The sequence below is a fragment of the Anguilla rostrata genome, chromosome 10 (genome assembly GCF_018555375.3).
Source record: "Anguilla rostrata isolate EN2019 chromosome 10, ASM1855537v3, whole genome shotgun sequence".
NCBI classification, from domain to species: Eukaryota; Metazoa; Chordata; class Actinopteri; order Anguilliformes; family Anguillidae; genus Anguilla; species Anguilla rostrata.
In genome coordinates this window covers 7,326,995-7,348,306 of record NC_057942.1, presented here as the reverse complement: position 1 = coordinate 7,348,306, position 21,312 = coordinate 7,326,995, and the positions used below count along the sequence as shown (strand labels likewise).

At 50.2% G+C, this 21,312-nt stretch overlaps 1 protein-coding gene across 13 annotated transcripts in view; it reads right to left on the bottom strand.

Annotated features, from left to right (window-relative positions):
• arvcfb (ARVCF delta catenin family member b) overlaps nt 1-21,312 on the bottom strand; it is a 206,854-nt gene that overhangs the window by 18,954 nt on the left and 166,588 nt on the right. For 11 of the 13 annotated variants that reach the window (XM_064353729.1, XM_064353735.1, XM_064353734.1 and 8 more), the window contains 2 exons: nt 20,355-20,372; nt 19,104-19,175 (listed from right to left, as the gene is read on the bottom strand). In XM_064353729.1, the coding sequence (XP_064209799.1) occupies nt 19,104-19,175; nt 20,355-20,372 (90 nt within the window). The remainder of the gene's footprint in view (nt 1-19,103; nt 19,176-20,354; nt 20,373-21,312) is intronic. The other 2 variants (XM_064353731.1, XM_064353733.1) reach the window with 1 other exon arrangement.

Below are 21,312 nucleotides of genomic sequence, written 5' to 3'. Positions count from 1 at the left end.
ATTCACGCTGACTTGTCTGGAGCAGACGGATGACTGTGCTGCTCACCTGCAATTTGAAATTATAATTTGGCTGCGTCTTCACACCACGCCGCGTTTCTTCTGTCATCAATCACGCGCCTGCATTCATTTGAGTGGCGATGAATTACGCGGCTTGTGCACGTGCAGGCCTCAGCTCAGCCGAGCAGCGAGATACAGCAGTTCTTCAACGCCACTTGACTGGGGACAGTCTAGGATTCCTCAACGTTTAAACTGGAACAGTCGAGGGATTTCTTTCAAACACAGTCATTATGAACTCTGAGAAAAGTCTAAGTGGACTCATCTTTCAAACACGGCCAGCTTAAACTCTGGGAACAGTCTGATTGGACTCTTCTTTCAAACACTTGGGGAATAGTCGAATTGGACTGTTCTTGACAACACAGCCATTTAAACTCTGGGAACAGTCTGAGTGGACTCATCTTTCAAACACAGGCAGGGTAAACTCTGGGTACTGTCTGAGTGGGCTCTTCAGCTGTGGACGCAACAGCACTGGTGTTGAAGAGCCCCAGGGTCCACTGGGTTTTCCTTCATCAAAACCAATTCCGACACAAGCAACCAGGGTGAGTTCAAAGTCAGTGTTCTAGAACTCCACTGCTTTCAGTCACCAGCGGTGATTGTTACATCAGCATTAGAACGTTCAGCTAAGAACATTCTCATCACATACTTGGGGCTGCACACATTAAAGGGTTAACTGTGTAATCAGCTGCTTTAACCGATCGATTAAGCGACAAGTAACAACAAAATCCCATCTAGGACACGGGGTGCAGTATCGAGCTCTAGTCAATCAATGACCTAAAATTAAGCTCTTTAGCGCTGAAATGCACCGCAAAGACACGGCGGCTCTCCTGGGCCGGAGTTTAAGATCCCTCCAGCAAGGGCCGAGCAGGGGAAGGATGTCCACAGCAAGCTTACCTCCCCCATCCAGCCACACATTCAGCTTTCTGGGCACACCCACAGCAGACTTCTGGACGAGGAGGAAAAAAAGTGAAAATGTGCAGCGGACTTTCGCTTCTAAATCTGCAGCTCACACCCGTAATTCAGAGGAAGAGGCGGAGCAGGATGTGGAGGCTGGCCTGGGTTCGCACCGCTGTGGGTGGGTAAACCTGGCCTGGGTTTCTCCCCGTCCCCTCGGACTCACAGAACTTCACCCACACTCATCCCCTTTAAGAAAGGTTTTTTTTTAAAAACTTTCATTGGGGGAAAAAAAAAACAGATTCATGTTTGCATGTGGAGCATGGACACCGGAGTCAAGTTGTTTGAAATACTTTTCACCTTTTAGACACCAGTACAGATTACTTACAATCAGACAATTAAAAAATAAAAAAAGGTCTCAGTGATCTGCTTTCATAATGTTACCACCATCTAAACTATTTCAAGCACATATTTGACCCAAAGTGTGAAAGCACGACATTGCGAGCGGCTTCAGGTTCGACAGCTCCTAGCCGCCGACGACCGAAGAGCGAAAGGGGGCACCGGCTGCATCGCGCGCGGTAACGAAACGGTCCCGCTCGCCGCCTCCTTTCCCGCTTAAAAAAACGCTGGAACCGCGGCGGTAACACTAAAATAGACCCGAGCGACGGAAACATAATTCTGCATAACTTGCCTTTTTTTTCTTTTCTTTAAATGCCACGTTGGGTGTGCAGTCAGCACATTAAAATGCCATAAATCAATGCTGCTCTTGCCGCAGACCTCGGGGCCCGTAAATGAAATGAATAGCAAGTTCTTTGGTGCTACAGGGTCGCCAGAAATTCAAGCGCAAGAATCCAGCCAAGAATCAGAAAACACACATTTCCCCCGTTCCCCCCGTTCTCCCCCCCTTGTGTAATTTCCTGGGCCGGCCTCGCTTCCAGTTGAAGCGGGGGGGGGTTACGAAACAGAGCCGACCAAGCCAAGAACCCGGCTACGTCGCCAAAGGCTCCCCCCCCCCCGCCCCCCCCCCCCACCCCCAAGTGAGAGCAACGAAAGAACGGAGTCCAGAGCCTTCAGCGCCAACTCCTCTCGCCGCCTCTCGAGCCTTCGCCGGGTCGTGCAGAGCTACTGTAACCCCACCCTGCTCCGCACGCAGCCAAAGCCCAGAGAGAAACGGGGGTGGGGGTTGTGGGTTGGTGGGGGGGGGCTTTTCAGACACGCGGGCGGACGTTTCGGCGCTAATCGAGCCACAGGACGGTTCCGCTTGCTCCCCTGGCCCGGTCCCGTCCCAGGACTGGGGCGTTTTTTTGGGTTTTTGTTTGACGCTCAGCCGAGTGCCAGTGGCATCGGGGGGCTGGAACGGGAACAAAGGGATGGGCCCAAGCGAGCGATCCCTGCCAGGTCGTTACGGAGGGGATTATAACTCATTATGAATAATTGGCCCGGTGATGGGATGTGACCTCTTGCCCTCCCCCTATGATGGAGCAGCACCCGTTTCTACTCTCACTGGGCACATATGCAAGTTCCGCATATAGTGTGTGTGTGTGTGTGCGCCTCACTGTGTATGTGTGTGTGTGTCTCACTGTGTGTGTGTGTGTGTGTATGTGTGTGCGTGTCTCACTGTGTGTGTATACACACACACGCCTCTCATCAGCTACAGTACATAACATAGCTTTCTATTTTCTGTGCTACTGACCTCGTCATCTCACACACAGACCTCACTACACTACAACACACCACACTACATGCACAGAGACACACACACACACATACACACACACACACACACAGACACAGAGACACACACACACACACACACACACACACACACACACAGATACGCACACACACTCCCTCATTTTTACACGGATGTACAGAGCCCATTCCCGCATAGACTCCATTACCCAGCCGACCCGCTCCGCGGGGGAACGGCTAAAAACACCGGAATGTGCTGAACGGTGAGCTGCTGTCCCCCACGTCCGCCCGGCTCTAAACGAGGTGATCTGGGGAGGGGGGAAAGACACACGCAGCGGCACTGAACTGCGAGCTCGGGCTTCAATTATCGGCTAAAACCGTAAAACGGAAGATTAGCCTGCAGTCTGGAAGCCGGGATCGACGGTACTAAAGTTGCGGGGCGGACGTTTGGTGGGGGGGAAAAAATTGAAAGCCTCATGAATTACGGTAAAGTAACTGGCTTGAAGCTGGCTTGTGATTGGCTGCCATCAATTACGGGTAAAGTAACTGGCTTGAAGCCGGCTTGTGATTGGCCGCCGTTAAAGGGCAGGTGTCGACGGGGAGACGCTGCTGATGAGATGGGCGAAACGATCGATCGGCAGGCGTGCGGAGATGGCGGACCACGCGCCAAGGCCGGGGCGAAGTCTTTGTTTTTGTCACGACGTCCGACTTCGTTAATCGAAACGAAAGAGAAGGGCTTTAGCCCTCTGCCGGGCGTCGCCGACGGCGACGACACTGGCCAATCCGGACGAAGCGCTCCTTCGAAACGGACACCGGGTACCCAAAGGACCCGAGGCCGCCTCTGGCAGTCTCCGCGGACCGAACACGTTTGGCAGGCGCCACAAGGGAACGCGGCCGTGGTTTAGCACATAAAAATGCAAGCGAGCGAACACCAGGACACAGGAGATTTAACTGCGAAACGCAATGAAAAAAAAACAGACTTGTTTAAAGACTTCGGTCTTCAGAGCTGTATTATTTTGCACTCAGCAGACACAAACACCGTGTACGGATTTATCCTTCCAAGGCCCTCGGTCATGTCTGTACCTGTTCTCAGATCATCTGCCACTGGAATCATAATTGTATTGTGCTGAGCGCGCACCCCTCTAATGAGCTAGAGACCGTAGCCCACAATGCAAATGCCACACAGCATGGTACCGTAAGGGTACCGCTGATAGGAGGAAAGACCCATCCGTCACTGACGACAACCAATGACCTGCCTCGGCCCCAAATGGGTAGCTAAGGGGCAGTAATACAACGGCAACCCAAGACTACTCAAGCCAACATAGCTTCCATGACATCAAACCGGGTGCAACCCCCTGGCCATGATTGGCTAACGACACAACCACAGACTCGCCAGTCTAAGCTACAGAATGACAGCCTTCACGGCCAATCAGCAGCTTCACGTCGGCCATTTTTCTTCCATTTACTTGCTAATTAAGACAAAAATATTGCCAATGAGGTGAGACAGTTTGACTCATCACAGGATTTGCCCATGGGGTGAGAACATTTCACTTGTCAAGCAAACGGTAACTTCAACAAGCACCAACTGGTTCAAGGCTCCCTCATTTTCCTCTTTGTTTCTCTCCCCCTTTCCATCCATCTCATCCCCACCTCTCACTCTCTCCTCTCTGTATCTCTCTTGTCTCTGTTCCTCTCTCTCTCTCTCTCTCTCTCCCTCCCTCACACTCTCTTCCTCCTGAAGGGGAAAAGTAAAAAAAAAAGAAAAGTGCGGTGTCTGTGCTTCCCTCTGTCTGAAATGCAGGCCTGCAGATTACTAATGAACGCATCACAGGGAGAGAGAAATAGAGAGAGAGGGGGAGGAGCCTGCATCTCCGCGGTTCTGTCTCCACTCCAGAACACAGACAGACACGGGCACAGCCGGGCCCTGGAGCCGGGCCACCGCCACTCAAACCCGGCCCGAATTATCCAGAGCAGCAGGAGAGGAAGGAGAAGGAGGGGGTGGAGGGGGGGGGGGATCGGGCTGAGTTTTAATTAGTGCTCACCGCCGCCATCCGCGAGTGCTAGCGTGCTAGCGAAGCTAGCGTGTTTGAAGGCTGGCCAGCGGTAGGGTAGGGGGAAGGAGGGTGACCCCGAGGGGGAGGGGCAGCTGGCCCCCGGATTTTGCCGGAGGACACGCCATCCTCAGAGAACACAAAGATGCCCCCGGTATGCAGCGGGGCTGGGGGGGGGGGGGGGGGGGGGCAGAGAGGAAGGGGCCACAACAAAGCACCTTCTCTGTCTCCTCTTCGCCAGTCGGGCTCGTTGTCATTCCCCCGGCGAAGCCTCAGAAGTCGACGGGGAGACACTGTCAAAGGAGCTGATTGATATTTTAAAGCTTTCCCTTCACCCCCCCCGACAGGGGGTCCCCCTCTCCCCGTTCCGAACCAGGCCCAGCCCCCACCTCTCCACCCCAAAAAAATGAAAGGGAAAAAGTGTTTACTTTCAGAAAAACGGCCAATTAGGCCCCGCTGTGGCGTCCCGTGGACGTGTGGCTTTTTAAGCTCTCTCTTGCCGTGAGGAGACCCCGTGCACCGATCGCGCGGGACTGGAGCTGACCCACTTCCGGATCCTTCTCAATGGACAGCATTGTTGCTGTGTCACACACACACTTAAACCCCACCAACCTCACCACCGCTCTCCTCTCCCACCCCAATAACATCCGGCAATCGTCCCTACAGCAATAAGCACACCTGCCAACAAAAAAAACTTACACTTCTTCCAAAAATGGTCCATCACGAAAATCTTCAAAATCTAAATAAAAAAATAAAAAATAAAAAACCTCATCGCACATTCCAGAATATGTAAATATCCTTTGAATAGCATTATTGCCAACTACACTGTGTGGGGAACAACAAGAGAGATGGAATGAACTATGAAATCTTTCATAACTGCAGTGATGCCCTCAAGAGAATTTTGTTTTTATTCCTATATCCTCAGAAAACAATAATAGCTGGTGTGGCCGGGGGAGGGGGAGGGGAGGACAAACTGTCGGGCTTGCCAAAATCCTTCCAAATGTCCACAGCTGTCAATAAGGCCCACAGCAGAGATCTTCCTTAAAGGCCATTCAACAGTCCAAACCAGGCAAGACTGTGGAGAATATTTTGTGTTATTTTGGCAGAGAACTCCATCATTAAAAAAAAAAAAGAAAAAAGAAAAAACAAGAGTCCTAGATTCACAAAAGCCCACATTCATATGTGCTCTATCAATCTGACCTCCAGGGGCCACACCAGGGTCTTCCCAGAATGCAATGCAAACCGTCCTGTACGCTGCTCTGTCTGCTGCAGATCATGGAAACTTAATATGTCTGGCCAAGCCAACACACACAGTGTGTTATGAAAATCAATATATCAGAAAATAACGACCTAAACATCTAAACAGAGAGAAAAGGAAGAGAGAGAGAGAGAGAAAATTAGATTTGGTTTGTCTCCTGTTTTGCAACTGGGGATATTAAAAAGTCTATCATCTGCCGGGCCTTCTTCTGTGTTGTGTAACAGGGAGCCGAGAGCAGACAGACACAATCCCAGAATGCAGTGCAGGTTTCACTCACCGCGGGTACGAATGGAAATCAATTAAGAAAACAATCACAATATTTCTACGCATTAATGGCCCGTGTTGGCATTCGAGGATAAACAACAATTAATTTTAATGTATCCACACACCGTGGGGATAATGCAAGGTTTACGGCCCTCGGTTCGCCCTACGTGGGAAGACCCGGCATAAATAAGCGTGGACGTTGTGAGCGTGGCGTTGCAGAACTCAAGTTAAGCAAACAAGAACGTCAGAAACGTCTACGCACTGTCAGTGTCACACACCGCAGACAAAAAATAAACTACACGAACGCACGCACACCGCAGGCAGCTTCTGTCGAGGTTCGGAACCGCCATTTTCCTTCAGAAGAAAACTCCTAAATTTAGCGTGCGTGACGCCAATCAATTCCTCATTGCGGTAAGTGGGTAATGAAACAAAATGGAGCCTCATGTTAAGAAATGTGTACGTGACTAATGCTTAAGACAGCCGCCGTCAAAATCAAGCAGTAATCTGAATAAATGTATTCATGCCATAAAGGCACCGCTTCTTAAGTTCAAAGTCAGCGCTGGCCTTGTCGGTTACGCGCTGTATGAGATTCAAACGCACCGCGTCTGTTTTAAAAAAATATTTTTTACCGTGACCCTTTAATGCCATGTCAAAACCTGTCATTCAGAAAAGACGGAGGTAGGGAGCTTTTCACTTCTCCTTATCGTGACAGCTTCCATCTGACAAACACTGGAAAATATTTTCTTTCCACGATTAATAACAAGAAGCAAGAAAACTCCTGATTTTTCTTCAAATGGAAAATGATGTAATCTGCATTAGTATGCAAGCGTTCTCGTGAAGCGCTTTTCGAAAATCTTTGGGAGCTACAATATTAATGTTGATAATGCGTCGTTTTTTCCGACCAATTGCTTGACAACCAGCACACGCCGTACTGACAATATTGATGCTAATTTCTAACGAATCTTCTTTAAAGGGAAAATTATAGCAATGAAGCTTGTATATAACACACATTTGCATACATTAATTCATTCAGTAGACGCTCTTTTTCAGGCTGACTTACAGAACAGCACCACAGCAATACTCTAAGGTCAGATGAATAAATTGCCGTTCGAAACAACGCGGAAATAAATATTGATGATAAACATAAGTGGCATAATGAAGAGGATATTAGCAGAGAACAGTAAAAGTCGACAATAAATTGGAAAAAATACATGACAGAGAAACCCAGGAGCAGAGGAGGGACTGTTCATATAACTGGTGGCTTGTCCTTGACAGCCACATTGGAGTATCAATCCATTACAATTTCTGATTGCTTTGTAAAAAAAAAATTTCATTATTGGCCATAAATAAGTGAAATATTATTTTCTCTTAATATTTATTCTCCAGCTTGTGTGCACAACAATGATCCAGGCCTGAAGTGGATCTGCAGACTTTCCTGCACGGTATTTGTAAAACAGAATGAGGCCACCACTGCGCAACTCAAGGCTAGCGAGGGGGTGAGAGAGGGAGGGGTGAGAGAGGGAAAGAGGGAGAGAGAGCAAGAGATGGAGAGACAGTGATGGAGAGGAAGAATAGAGAAGGGGAAAGAGAAAGAATGAAAAGACAGAGATGAGAGATACAGGGGGCATGAGGGATAGAAAGAAAGAGGAGATGGAGATGAAGAGATGAGGAGATGAAGAGAGGAGAGACGGAGAGAGAGGAGAGAGTCAGAAAAGGGGAAGAAATGGGGACTAGAGATAAAAGGATGTGAGAAAAAGACAGAGGGACAGATAGAGAGATAGAGAAACAGGGATAGATACTGTGACAGAAAGATAGAGAAATAGAGAGATAGAGAGCAGAGAGATACAGTGGAATAGAGATAGACAGAGAGACAGAGAGAGAGAGAGAGAGAGAGAGATCACGAGGGGGATATGGAGGTGGGTGGTAGAGAGCAGTGTCTGTGCTCGACACAGAAATAGCACTGAGCCCCGTTGCCAGAGCAACCACATCCATCCACACCAACAAATGTGTTCATTAGGCACACAGGCAGGAGACTGTCAGGGAGAAGAGAGGTGAAGCGCTGTTATTTATTTATTTACTCGCCGTGGAAACCGGAGACATAAGAAAAAAAAAAAGGAAAAAAAGAAAAAAAGAGAGATGTGCCAATGCAAGGCCTTCAAAGCTGGCATCCGCCCCCCGCCCCCCCCCCCACCCCACCCCCCAAAAAAAACATGATCTGCCAAATTTCTGAGTGCGTCACTGCGTCGCCACGAGTGACGGGCCCAAGGTTCCCGCAAACTTTGGCCCGCAAGCCTGTCTGCCGATCTTCCGACGCAATCCGCAATCCTTCCGCAAATTTGGCGAGGATTTCGCCTGCCAGCCACTGAGGATCCTCTTTCCCCATTCCCGAAGCCCATCACGTACGCGCGGACGCAGCACAAACACCCCCCCCCCCCCACCCCCCCGGCAGGGACTACGGCTGCACTGAACTCCAGCAAAGGGAGAACGGGAAATCAATGAAAAATACTCAAACGAGTGGGGCAAACCTCCATACTTAATATTACCTGTCTGCACACCCTCCCCATCTGAAAACAAGCCAAAAAAAAGCTGCTTTGCACAAATAAACTTTCGCAGTGCAGAGTTTTGGAAAACAGGGTGAGCGAATTCAAAATTCTCGACACTTGGCAGTTCTGTCTGACAGACGAACGAGGGAGAGATGATGGTTTTTCTCTCGTTTTTAAAAAAATTTTTTTTTAATTTAAACGTTTTTGCAAGGAGCAACACCGCAGACGACGACAGCTGCTGAAGTTCTGGAAGCTTCCCACAGTGTCGCGGGAGTAAAATCAGCACTTTCTGGACAGGAAATGAAATTAACCGTCACAGGAAACGTGTGACCCCAACGCCCATGAAAATCTTTTTTTTTTTTTTAATTATTTGAAAATGTTAAGTCTTTAGTCTTAGGTCCAATCATACACGCGCGTGTACTGCGGTTGCCGGGCAGATCAGAGGGGCGTGTGCTGCGCGGAGCTGGCGGGGAAAGGGCCGGAGAGGGAGAACCTCAGGTACAGGCTTCAGAGAGCGGGCAGGAGGCCGGAACGTTCCGGAAAGGAGAGGGGGCGGGCGATGGCGGGCGCTGGGTTTGCCAGATCGCGGCGGCTCTGACTGCGTTAGCGACTCCGGAGGGGCTTCCGCTGGCTGAGTACTCGCCAGGGGCCGTGTCCCTCTCTCTCTCGAGCCCCCTCCCGCCAAAAAAACACCCGCGCCTCGCCGTCCGAGCTCTCTCGATGCCCCCCCCCCCCCCCCCCAGCCCCATCGCTCATCGGGACAACCGACTAGGCTTTAGTCAAAAACGGTTACCGTGACAATGGGAGCCGAGCAAAGGGTGGCTGGGACCCTACTGAGCCAAGAAAACAAGCCTCAAATCTCCTAACTCCTGTCCTGGAGGGCAGCGCTGCCTGCTGGGTCGCGGGGTATTTCGGCACTTAAGTGATTCTTCGAGCCACCGATTGGCTGAAAGGCCTACACTGTACACCTAAGCCAGGTCTAAACTGGCAGCTGATTGAAAAAAAAAAACATAAAAAACCTGCAGACATCGCAGCCCTCCAGGACTTGATTGACACCGCTAGGGTGAAAGGCCTTCACAGCGCCTGCCATTCAGCAGCCACAGACATTCGTCAAATTTCCTTTTCCCGTCTGACAGGACTTGCGTAAGGGAACGCGCCGTATGGAGGTTAAGTAATGTTCACCCGAGTATGAGGTATGTTCAACAGGGACGGAACAGGGACGCAAAGAGAATGCCAAAACGAGAACACGACGATAATGCCCAAGGTTTGAATTCACGAAACGTTTTGTTTTGGAAGCCATCGAACAAAGAATCCTGGAGAGGCGGGGGAAAAAAAGAAGCTCCCCCGATTGGTCCTTAATTAGATTCATGCCCCCGTCCATTTTGGCTCAAGGAAAGAACACAAAAGCGTCAACCGCAGGATAAATAGTTTTTCTTTTTTGGGAAAAAAAAAGGATGAATCACTTTGCTTTTTTTCTTGGTGGTTTTAATGCTCTAACGCTATTATCTTGGCAGCCCTGCGGCTTTCCTCTAAACAGGAAGCCGGCTGGAGGGTCAAAGGTCAGCCTCGCGCTTCACACCTCCCAAATCCCACGTCTCGTCCGCCGCCTCGCTTTCGCATTTACAAGAAAATCACCGCTTTAAGCACAACGCCAGGAAGATCATAAATGAAAAACGAAGCATCGATTGGTATTTTTAATTGGGAGGGAGGGAGGGGGGCGGAGAAGGGGGGGTGGGGGGGGATGGGGGCACGGAGATTTTTCCGGAGAGTTTTTGGATCGCAGACAGCCGAGATTTTCGCTGGGGATTATGGGCTGGCCGTCAGCCATGTGAATAAACTGTGAGGTGCTGTTGGTGCAACAGCGGGCAGGAAGTGATAATATTACTAATGCGGTTCGCTTCCCAGTGATTCACTACTGCAGCGCTGGGTTAACACACACAGACTCCACTCATCCACCGCCTAATGTTCCCCTCTCCTTTTTTCCCCTCCTAAGGACCCGCATGATTTCCCCTTGAATAACCACATCGGTGCCCCATTAAGTTTGTTCCCCCCCCCCCCCAGTAATTCACTACTCCTCCACCTTCATTAACTGCCTCCATCTCATAAACAAGATAACAGTTTACACCTTGATATTTTTTTTCCCCTGCAGACTGAGACTGTGGATAATGGTGCCTATTATGAGATAATAATAATTACTAATATTACGCTCTACACGCATTATTAAGTTTTGTTCATGTATAGTACCCATATTAATCCAACCACAGCCACCTCATTTTTTTGGGGGGTGGGGGGGGGGGCTTGGCAGGCTAGGACTGGCACACGAGATGTTGGGGTGGTTGCCCTCTGCTCCATCAGGGCCAGGCCCACTGGATGGGTGGCAACTGAGCAGCTGGCCTGCATGAGGGGAATTCACTTCTAATCTAATCCGCTAACGGCTGGGCGGTTGCCAGATCCAGAGCACAGGGAGAGGTTGAGAGGTTGGGGGGGGGGATTTGAAGCAGGTTGAAAGATGCAATTAAATGCCTCTGTTTTCCTCCACAGTCTGCAAAAACACAGACACAGACATACACGCAGAGACACATACCCACACACACACACACACACACACAGCAGAATGCCTGAGGGGGAGACAGGCTCTCACTGGGGGGGGGGGAGGTGCTGGCAAGGTGACAGGGGCCCAGTAGCCTGTTTCTAACACCGCTGGCACACTGCATGAGCTGCTCGCTACTTGATATTGCACTGGAACAACTGCTGAACATTTTTATGTTAACCCGTGGAGGAGTGGGGGGGGGGGGGCAGGTTGGGCCTGTTTTTTGAGTGGAGGGAAGAGGGGTGGATTGGCACGTTGGAATGTTGGAAATTCGATAAAAATAACTTCGTCAATAACACCCCCCTTTCCCCCAACTGCCTCCCGAACTCTTGTCTCCTCCCCTGGGGGTATAATGTTCCCACTGAATGTGTTTTGCTGGGGGGGGGGGGGTTGGAAGGTTATTTTTCGAAGCAACAAAGGCGAAAGCCAAAGTAGGCTACAAGTCTATAGGCCTACAGTGTGTTTTGGGTTTCCACGGTGATGCAATAAGATTAAAGAGAGCAGAGCAGCTCTAGGGATTCAAAGCCACCCCAGTCAACCTACACCTGTGACCTGGATCGAGAGCGCCATCAGGGTGGGGCAGGGTAAGGCGAAGCAGAGAGGGGCGTGGGGTCCAACCGACATCAGTGCTTTTTGTCTAGTAACAATTTAGAGATGGTCACGGTTTAGTTATGGAAAACAGTTTAGGTATGGAAAAGGTTTGGTTATGGTAACAGTTTAGTTATGGTCAAGGTTAACTTATAATTACAGTTCAGTTGATGTTAAAGGTTTAGTTGAGGCTACAGTTCAGTTATAATGTTAAAGGTTTAGTTGAGGCTACAGTTGAGTTAATGTTAAAGGTTTGGTTGAGGCTACAGTAGAGTTAATGTTAAAGGTTTAGTTGAGGCTACAGTTGAGTTAATGCTAAAGGTTTGGTTGAGGCTACAGTTGAGTTAATGTTAAAGGTTTAGTTGAGGCTACAGTTGAGTTAATGTTAAAGGTTTAGTTGAGGCTACAGTTGAGTGAGCTCCACTGCGTCGAGGTTTTGCAGCACCGTGTGAATTCTGACAGGCATGAGAGAGGAGGAGAGGGACACAGACAGAGCTGGGAAAAACAGCGTCTCTTCTGTGTGCCTGAAAATGACTCACTCTGAGGGTGGGGAGGCAGACAGCACTGGAGCCAGGGTGGGGGGGTTTGGGGGGGGGGGCATAGGGGTGGGCAGGGAAGATCTGCAGGTTACCTCAGTGCAAGTGCGACATTCCAGACTGTTCAAGCCATTCCAACTGCCAGGGCCCGAAAAACAGGGAAGGAAGGGTTCTGCTCAAGTCCTGGGGCAGTGCCTCTCGCCACAGCCGTGCAAAAGAGTCCTTTTCTCCACATGAATAATGCCACACGGGCTGTACGTGTGGAAAAAACATCATCCAGGACTCCGAGGCTCATAAATAATTTAAAAATCTTTTCCAAAAGAGAAGCAGAGAAAGTTGTGAAACCATTGGGGGAGAGGATTTCTCATTTCCCAAAAAGGCGCGGAGGTGTGGTGTGGGTGTGGGTGATGATGGGGCGGAGACAGAAGTGAGGCCCGGCATTAACATGATAAACCAGAGGGGATGAACAATGAAACTGCCAAAAGAACAAAGAAAAGAAAAAAAAGCACAACACACAACACAATTCACTTCTGACTGCGGCCAGTAAAAATAAACACATCCGCGGGGTAACAAGACGTCGGTTAGAGAGACAACTCGCTCCGACAAGTCCGTTTTCAGTGAAGGGGTGGGGTGGGGGGGGGGACAAAAACCCAAATGGGCAGCCGTCAAGACGACACCAAGCAAGGAGCTCTAATTAACACCGCTGTCCTCAAGATCGTCTCCAAATTAAATCCCGCGCTCCTCAAACAACGAGACACGGCTCTGTCGGCGACCAGATTGCTTTTTTTTTTTCCTTCCTTTCCTTCCTTTATTTTTTTTTATTGGTCACCTCCATGCCTGGCGCCGTCGAGAAGGGAAAGACATAAATCGGGATGCAGGGAAGCCGTCGAAGCGAGAGAAAAGGCAAAACGGAAACGAGGGGAACGAAGGGCAGGGAGGGGGGGCACTCGGAGGACCCGCCGGAGGCGATTCGTGATTTCGTCCCGTTCTCCAAAATCGCCGGGGCCCTCTCGGCAGAAGCGGCAGACTCTGTGCTCGGCGCAGAGAGAGAGCGGCGTGGTTCCGCACAGATGGAAAGCCTTAGGCCCAAACACCGGAGCTGACAATACCACACACCATCGCCCTTAACCCTCTGAAGAGTAGGTCTGTTCTGGAATTCTAAATCAGTGTTCTAGAACTCCATTGCTGTCAATCACCAGCAGCCATTGTTACATCAGCATTAGAATGTTCAGTTAGGAAAATTCTAATCACGTATTTGTGCTCTTACACCTTAAAGCGTTAAAACCTGACAGAGACTCCACACAGCATGGGTTCTTTGACAGGGTAGGCCAGTCAAAAAAAAAATCCCACAGCCGGACCTCCTCTCAACCGTCACCTAGCCTATACCTGGCCTGTCATCCTGGAAGAATTTTACAGTTTACTTTGTAGGTGGGGTTAAAAAAATACAAAAAAATACAAAAAACTGGGATGACATGAGAAGACATCAGAGCACAAACACAGAAAAATTGAATGTTCCAGTCGGTGAAAATTTCCTATTCGAAGGCAATGAACGTGCAGTTCCATAACACGGCTTCGAAGCAACGGTAATCCGCTGGAGACGGGGGGGGGGGGGGTGTCAACCGAAACACGACTCGGAGAAGTCACCCCCCCCCCCCCTCCCCCAACAACCCACCTGTTTCAGAATGAATTCAGACGGAGCGCAATTTAATTTGAGGCGCACGAGCGGAGAATAACACCGGCGTCTCCCGAGAGAGAGGAGAGGACGAGGGGAGGCGTGCAGCCGAATAGCTGTACAGTCACGCTCGAACCCCCCCCCGGGGAGGGCCACTCCGCTACCGCTCGGCACCGGGGAGAGAGACCCGGGGAGCACGCTCGAGACCTCCGCGCTCCAGAACGCACTCCAGCTCCAGCTCCAAATTCCGAGGGCAAGATGCCGCGGCACGGACCCAACGACTCACCGGCGTCCCGGCGGGCGACGGCGGCGACGGGAGGCATCGACCGCAAGGCCTACGTTCGGCTTTACGAGTTTCCCGTTCCGCCTGTTAATCTCTGACACGTCCGCACCATAGAGCTCAATAAACGCGTTGCGGCATCGTCAAGTCATTTCTACTTCATTATCAAAAGCAAACGTGGGCTGTGCAGGCCTGGCGGAGGCTGGATCCGGGGAGGAGGGTTTTTGCGGGAGAGAAATGCACGCGTCTCTCGTTAGTTTACATCGCACCGCCATCGCTTAGCAGACGGCGGTATCCGGGGCGACGCACAGACGCGCGGGAGCCGAGGATCTGGAACCCGACGGGACTCAGCCGGGGACGTACGAGACGGATGACTCATCACCGCTTGCGGCGCCCGATGCCAGCTCTGCTTCCGACCGGGACTCCTCCGTCCTCTCCTAGGACTCCTGCTTTCACTTCAAGGGTCTGCTCGTCCTCCTCTATCTACACTCTCTCTCTCAAAAAAAAAAAAAAAAAAACACTAATTTATGTGAGCTGATTTCTCTCAGCCTTCCTGTGACTGTGTCTCACAGCAAAAAAAAAAAAAAATTTGGCCAGCATTTCAAGCATTTCAACTAGCAACTACAAAGAGCCAAAAACATGTTTTTGGCTGTGTAAATGTTTCTGTCAGAGTTATTAATGACTCTGCTCATATCTTCTGTTATGGTTTGATGAGTAATGTCAATCATAATAGATTGCAATCAGTGTTCAGCGCTGAAACAAAATTTTCAGCACACAATGGATGTGTTACTGAAGCAGGCTATACAGTAATTAACATAAAATACAAACCAAAGCATGCTATGCTGTAAGCAAACTGTCACTAATCATCTCAATGTACTGGTGGGAGAGCAGAGGCCACAACCTTTGACTGAACAAAGAATGGCCAATGTCCAAAGACCACATGAGACTGTCGCTGGTCCTAAAATGCACCCCTCACCCCCCTGCAATTTTTAGCCCAGATTTTTCTTTTTCTCCAAATAAGGAATACACAATTGTGATATTCTCTAGTCTCCTCTGAAGCACGTATTACAGACCGCTAAGCTCACACAGAAGCTGAGTCAGAGGAGGACTGTTTACATGCTGCTTGAGCAAAAAGACCGCAGGCACCCGACTGACCAGAGGGGGCGCTAGTGATTGATTACACACGGAGGCTCCGCCAATTATGAGCACTCCCTCTAACGTGCCCCACCCAACAGGGATGCCAGCCGTAGAGTACTGCACAGGTCCGATACCAGACTGTGGAGCCCACAGACACAACTCCATTGACTTCAGTTACCAGTAGTGATTGCTACATCAGCATTAGAATGTTCAGTTAACAAAAGTTCTTAAATACGGAGGATATGTCCTCTGATATTTAATTGTGCCCTTTGACCCCACGCGCTGCTGCGCCGGGATATCTGGGAGACCCAGGAGGACCAGTGTAGTCCCAGCGCAGGGAGCCAATCACAAAGCCAGCCTCGGGCAGGTCTCTGGGGTGCGAACGGCACACCAATCTTGCTTCAGACAGACAAGAGATAAGGACCAAAACTGCCCGTAATCTCCACAGTCTCTGTGCTCTGAATCTGACCCGATTCAACCGGCGAAAATCCCTTTCCTACAACCCACCCCCCACCCAAAACACACAGACAAGAAAACACAGCAACACTAAAACACACGCACACACACACGCACTTGCACATCAGTCCACTGAAAACAAAAAAATTGGGCAACAGAATGACCCGGCTGGCTTTGTGTTTAACACACAGGGCGAGGGGGCGGATTTCCATCTACCACCCCCAGAATGACCCCCAAAGTCACACAGCAGCACGATAACCCTGCTCGCTGCCCATCAGGTCAGCATGTGGCTGGTACTAACTAACTATCTGTCAGCGAAGGAGCATGCAACGCGTTACAGCAGGAGGTCAAACTTCCTCACCACCCCCCCCAACCCCCCCCCCCCCCCCCCCCCCATGATCAGCCATCTCCAGACTCCAATGCAACTCTACACCATTGCAACAATAAATAGGGAGATAGTAATTAATCCCCCAAATGTCAAAATGTACGAAAGAGAAGATTATTTTCAATTGAGTCCCATTAAGAGCAGACCGCGACTGTGAAGCGTTTCGGCAAATTCGCGCGCAAAAAAAAAAAAACGCTAATTATCATTCTCTGGGCTCGTCCACTTGACTTTGAGGAGATAAACGACAGAATCGGCTTACCTACGTAAACCACTGCAATTAATTGTAATCTAGTTTCATACAAGCCCACTTTAGCTTTCTAATGTGGCTAATTACAGGGAAGCTGGAAGCTCTATTGACTTTGAGCGGTTGCCATTAGACCCTGATGAATCCGGTGATGTGTACATAGTGATTTTTACAAACAAAAAAACTCCCCCCTTTCCCAGAAAATAGATAAAGAAAAAAAAAAAAAAAAAACTGTCAATCCACACACTACTAGCAGTCCAAATTTGAGATGTTAATTTTCACAGTGGTGTCCAAAAATAGAAAATTGAAAAAAAGAAAAAGGAAAAAAGTCAGTCAGTTAGAGGCAACCCTCCGGAGTGTTTTAATACTCAAGCGCACCAGAGCGCACGGCTCATCAGATTCGGAATCCTGACGGAGGCCGGGTCCGAACCTGCTTACCGCCATAATCGCTGATCGCCGAGGGGACTCACCGCGGCTCCGGGGCGGGAAAGCCGCCAACCCCCGGAACGCCAGCGCCGGTCCGCCCCCGTGCCCCCCCTGCCGTAATTAACGGCGCCCGGCCCCGCCCGGCTGCCTCGGACCCCGTGCCGCTCACGGGGAGGGCGACGAGAACATCAGGGAAATTACACTCCTGCCACTCTCGAGGTAAGCCCCTCTCAACGCGCGGAGAGGGAGGCGGATTTTTAGGCGCACTTTATCGGATTTCTCAGTTTTCCTTCAGTTAAAAAAAATGTATAATAAAATTTTTTGTCAAGGCCCGAATAACGCACGAGCGGCAAACGCCACAGTGGGCACCGAAAGAAATCCCCCTCGCTCACGCCGAGGCGAAGCGCGTCGCGCGTCTGTAGCGTGACTGCGCCACGCCGTACGGAGAAAACGAGCGGACCCTCAGACAGCGCGGCGTCACGGGAAGCTAGCGGGAAAACCTGAGCGCACGGGAATGCGCCATCACCGCGGCGGGCGGGAGCGACGGCGGAGAGCGACACGGCTCGCTCGCCCGCGGGGGGGGGGGGGGAGAACGGGGACGGGAAGGATTCGCCCCCTTTTTTCGTCCCGAATTAGGGTAAGACGTAAAAAACGCACGCGGGGGATCAGCCCCTGCGATTATCGGTGTCGCTGAGAACGGCTTTATCCAGCGGCGGGTTCAACGCGGCAGAGCCGTATTTTTAACCAATCAGGGCTGGTCTGATAGCACACAGCCAGACCCAGCCTCCGTGACCCATTTACATACAATTACAAGCTGCTGTTCTGCAGCTTCTTTCTCCTTCTCTTTTGCTGAACCTTATTTACACACACACGGCTGCTTGCGTCGGCTCATAAAACCACTCGTAGGGCATTTAGAGTCAAACTTAACCAAAACGGCTCTTACCGAATTAACCACCTTGTGTGTATGTGTATGTAAACATACTCAAATATACAAGGTGGTATTGGTATGACATCTACCCTTTTGAAGGAGTATGAGGGTGTGGGGGGGGGGGTTAAGATGATTCCAAGGGCCCTGGACTGACAGGGGCCCAGTGAGAAATCTTGTCACGGGGCCCAAAATCCCAGGTGGGGCCCTTGTCCTTTACGGCGCCTCAGTTGAACTTGAACTTCGCGCTGCGGCCCACTGCGGTCCTGTAACTGCCGTAACTTCCCACTTTAATGCGACATGGATTAGGGCTTTTCTTTTCTCGCTGGGGGGGGGGGGGAGGAGTTTGACTTTTTAAAATGGCGTTAATCTCAGAGCTGCGGCGGCTCCCGATCTTCGGCGCAGAGGATGCAGGTTTTCGATACGAGCGCGAGGCAGTTATTCATCGCCCGGGAAACACGCCGCGGATCTTTATAACGATACGGTCACACTTAAAAAAAAAAAAAAGGGTCCAAAAAGTCCACCAGAAAAGTTTGATCCACTCCGTCAGCGTGATTTATTCACACAAAAACAAAAAAAACGAAAAAAAACGCGGTCGTTACGATATAATTCTCGAAGCAGCTAAACCGCTACATTCAGCGGACAGAATCTATGAACGTGATATATATGTGTCAAAAAAAAAAACTAAACAGTAATCAATGCCCTTGTGGGCTTTGCAAGAACTGCCCAATAATCCATTGAGAGCACTTACCAATAACAATAACGGGTCATAACAAGCATCATTGTGACTAAAAAGTTCCTTAGCCAAACTGTGAGGTAAAGGTAACATGGAAAACATCCATTACTCAGCCAAACAACCTTCAACCAGCTGTCGTCGAGCGAATGATCGCAATGACTCCAAAAGTTCAAGGGAAACTTTTCAGCGTTTCGGGTTCAATTACCAGGCCTTTTTTCATGCGATGGCGAAGCGACTCCTTTGATCCTAGCCAGTCGAAAACGGCCGAAATCGTTATGCTGTGACTAATCTCCTCTGTGCGAGTCCTTTGATGCGACTGAGCAGAGATAACAGACCAAAAAAAACAAACAAGAGAAGCAGAAAGGAGCGTACCTTTCGTAGGCTCGGTACGCTTGGGCAGGTCCAGTGTGTCGTAGTTTTTGTCGTTCTCTCCGTTTTTCCGGCCTGTTTGAAGAGGAGAGCAGAGTGTAAATGTATCAGCGGAGGGGGGCGGGGGTGATGGAGCCAGAAGGCAAAGACAAACCCCCCCCCCACCAGCTGCCCCCCATTGGCACCCCAGTTCTGTGGATGGAGGCTGCGGGGGCCTCAAATGGCCAGGGACCTTCAACAGGCATGCTGGGTCCCCAACTCAAGAAGGACGTGACCTCAACAGCAAGCCAGACGGACGCGGCATGCCAGCCAATGAGCGACCGTCTGGGCCCAGTGAGCAGGAAGCTGGCAGATTCGTTTTTGAAAGGGAGTCAAGCTAATGAGGCTAATGACTACTTTGACAGACAGAATCCCCCGTACAGGAGGACCACAGTTGCCTCTCATTAACGTTGAGAGGCTGAACAACACAGACAGGGAACAGGGTAGGGAGGGGGGTGGGACTGGGGACTGGACTGGACAGTCAGAGGTGACCCCTACAGGTTTGAAACAACAGCAGACCAAAACGATAGTACATTTAGCATTTAGCCACATTTAGCATTTAGCTCTTACCCAGCATTATCATTTATCATTTTACACACAAGATTTATACGGCTAATTATTGACTGAAGCAGTTCAGATTAAGGACCTTGCTCAAGGGTGTGGCAGTAGTGCCCCACGCAGTATTTTGGACCCGTGACCCCCGCTTCCCTAACCGTTATACTACACAGATGCTCAATGTGGTTGTCAGCCCACTGCAAGTACATCTGATTGGATGCGGGAGGGGTGGGGTTGGACGTGGATGGGAGGGGTTTGACATCCAACTATATCCACTGAAGCAAGCTGTTGGTTATAAACAATTCCAAGCTCCGGATAAGACTAAGGGGAAGGAGGTTAAAGAGTAGGGTTTGACATCAAGGCCCGCCCTCCTATGGCCTGCAGTCAGATGCCTCTCGTCCATTGGCCACACCACGGGTCCATCACCCAGCCTACCCTGCTCATCTCATGAGTGCATGGCAAGCCACCTTGTGATTGGCTGGTCGCCCTGTCCGTCACCAGATGTAAAATTTCACAAGGGGGGCAGGGTGGGGGCGGGAATGGGTACAAGACAGACTGCTGACTGGACATTTTTTTTTGGGGGGTGAAGGGAAGCGATGACGGCGTCTATAAACAGGGAAACGAGAAGCGCGATGAGGTGGGGGGCGGGAGCGAACTCACCTTGGTTAAACCATTCCTCTACATTTAGCCACGGACGCAGCGATGCCAGCGCAAAACAGGGAGAAGATCACAGGAGTGCACATTAGAGACAGAGACAGAATTCACAGCTGCACACTTCTCAAACTCAAAAGCAGAAGAAGTTCATTAAGTCCAGACTTAAAAAAAGGAAAAAAAAATAAAAAAGAAGAGAGAGAGAGAGAGAGAGAAAAATAAAAGTGCATAGCAGGGGAAAAAGAAAAGAAAAAGACAGCAGCCAGAAAATAAAATCCATTAGCAGTACACAGGTATTCGCTGGGGGGACGGCGTTGAAAGAGGAAGTGATGTCAGCGCCGCGGCTCTTTAAAGGGAGCGAGAATGTGTCCCCGTGGTACCCGCTGCAAACAAAACTGACAGAGCAAACAAACGAAAAGATTGCGCACACGCGTGTGCCCCCTGTCTGTCTGCCCTCAAACAAACGTTCCCAGAACTGAATGCGGTGGTGTGGGGGTTCTGTCTTAATTTGGGGGGGGGGGGTAGCATGTATAGACACGGGGGGAAAAAAAAGCAAAATGGCCTCGTCCTCCCTTTCAACAAACGCCAGTCACAGAAACACAGACCTCCAAAGGCAGTCACACACACAGTTACAGACAAAAGAGCACACACCAGGCCGAAACAAGCAGGTTCTTCTACGCGTTCGTCCGTTCACAGAATGCACCACTGCAACTGCTCATCCTGGTGTGGAGTGAATGTGTCCGAAGGGGGGGGGGGGAATGAAGCTCAAAGCTAACAGATACTATGCAGTGCAGTATAATGGTCAGGGAATCCTCTCAATTCCTGGAGAGGAGAGGACGCTACCGTTGTACACTTGAGCAAGGTACTTAACCCGAATTTAGAACATATCCAGCCGTTAGAATGGATACTGTGTGAAATTATTAACAGTTGTGCAAAGCTGCTCTGGATAAGAGCGTCTGCTAAATGC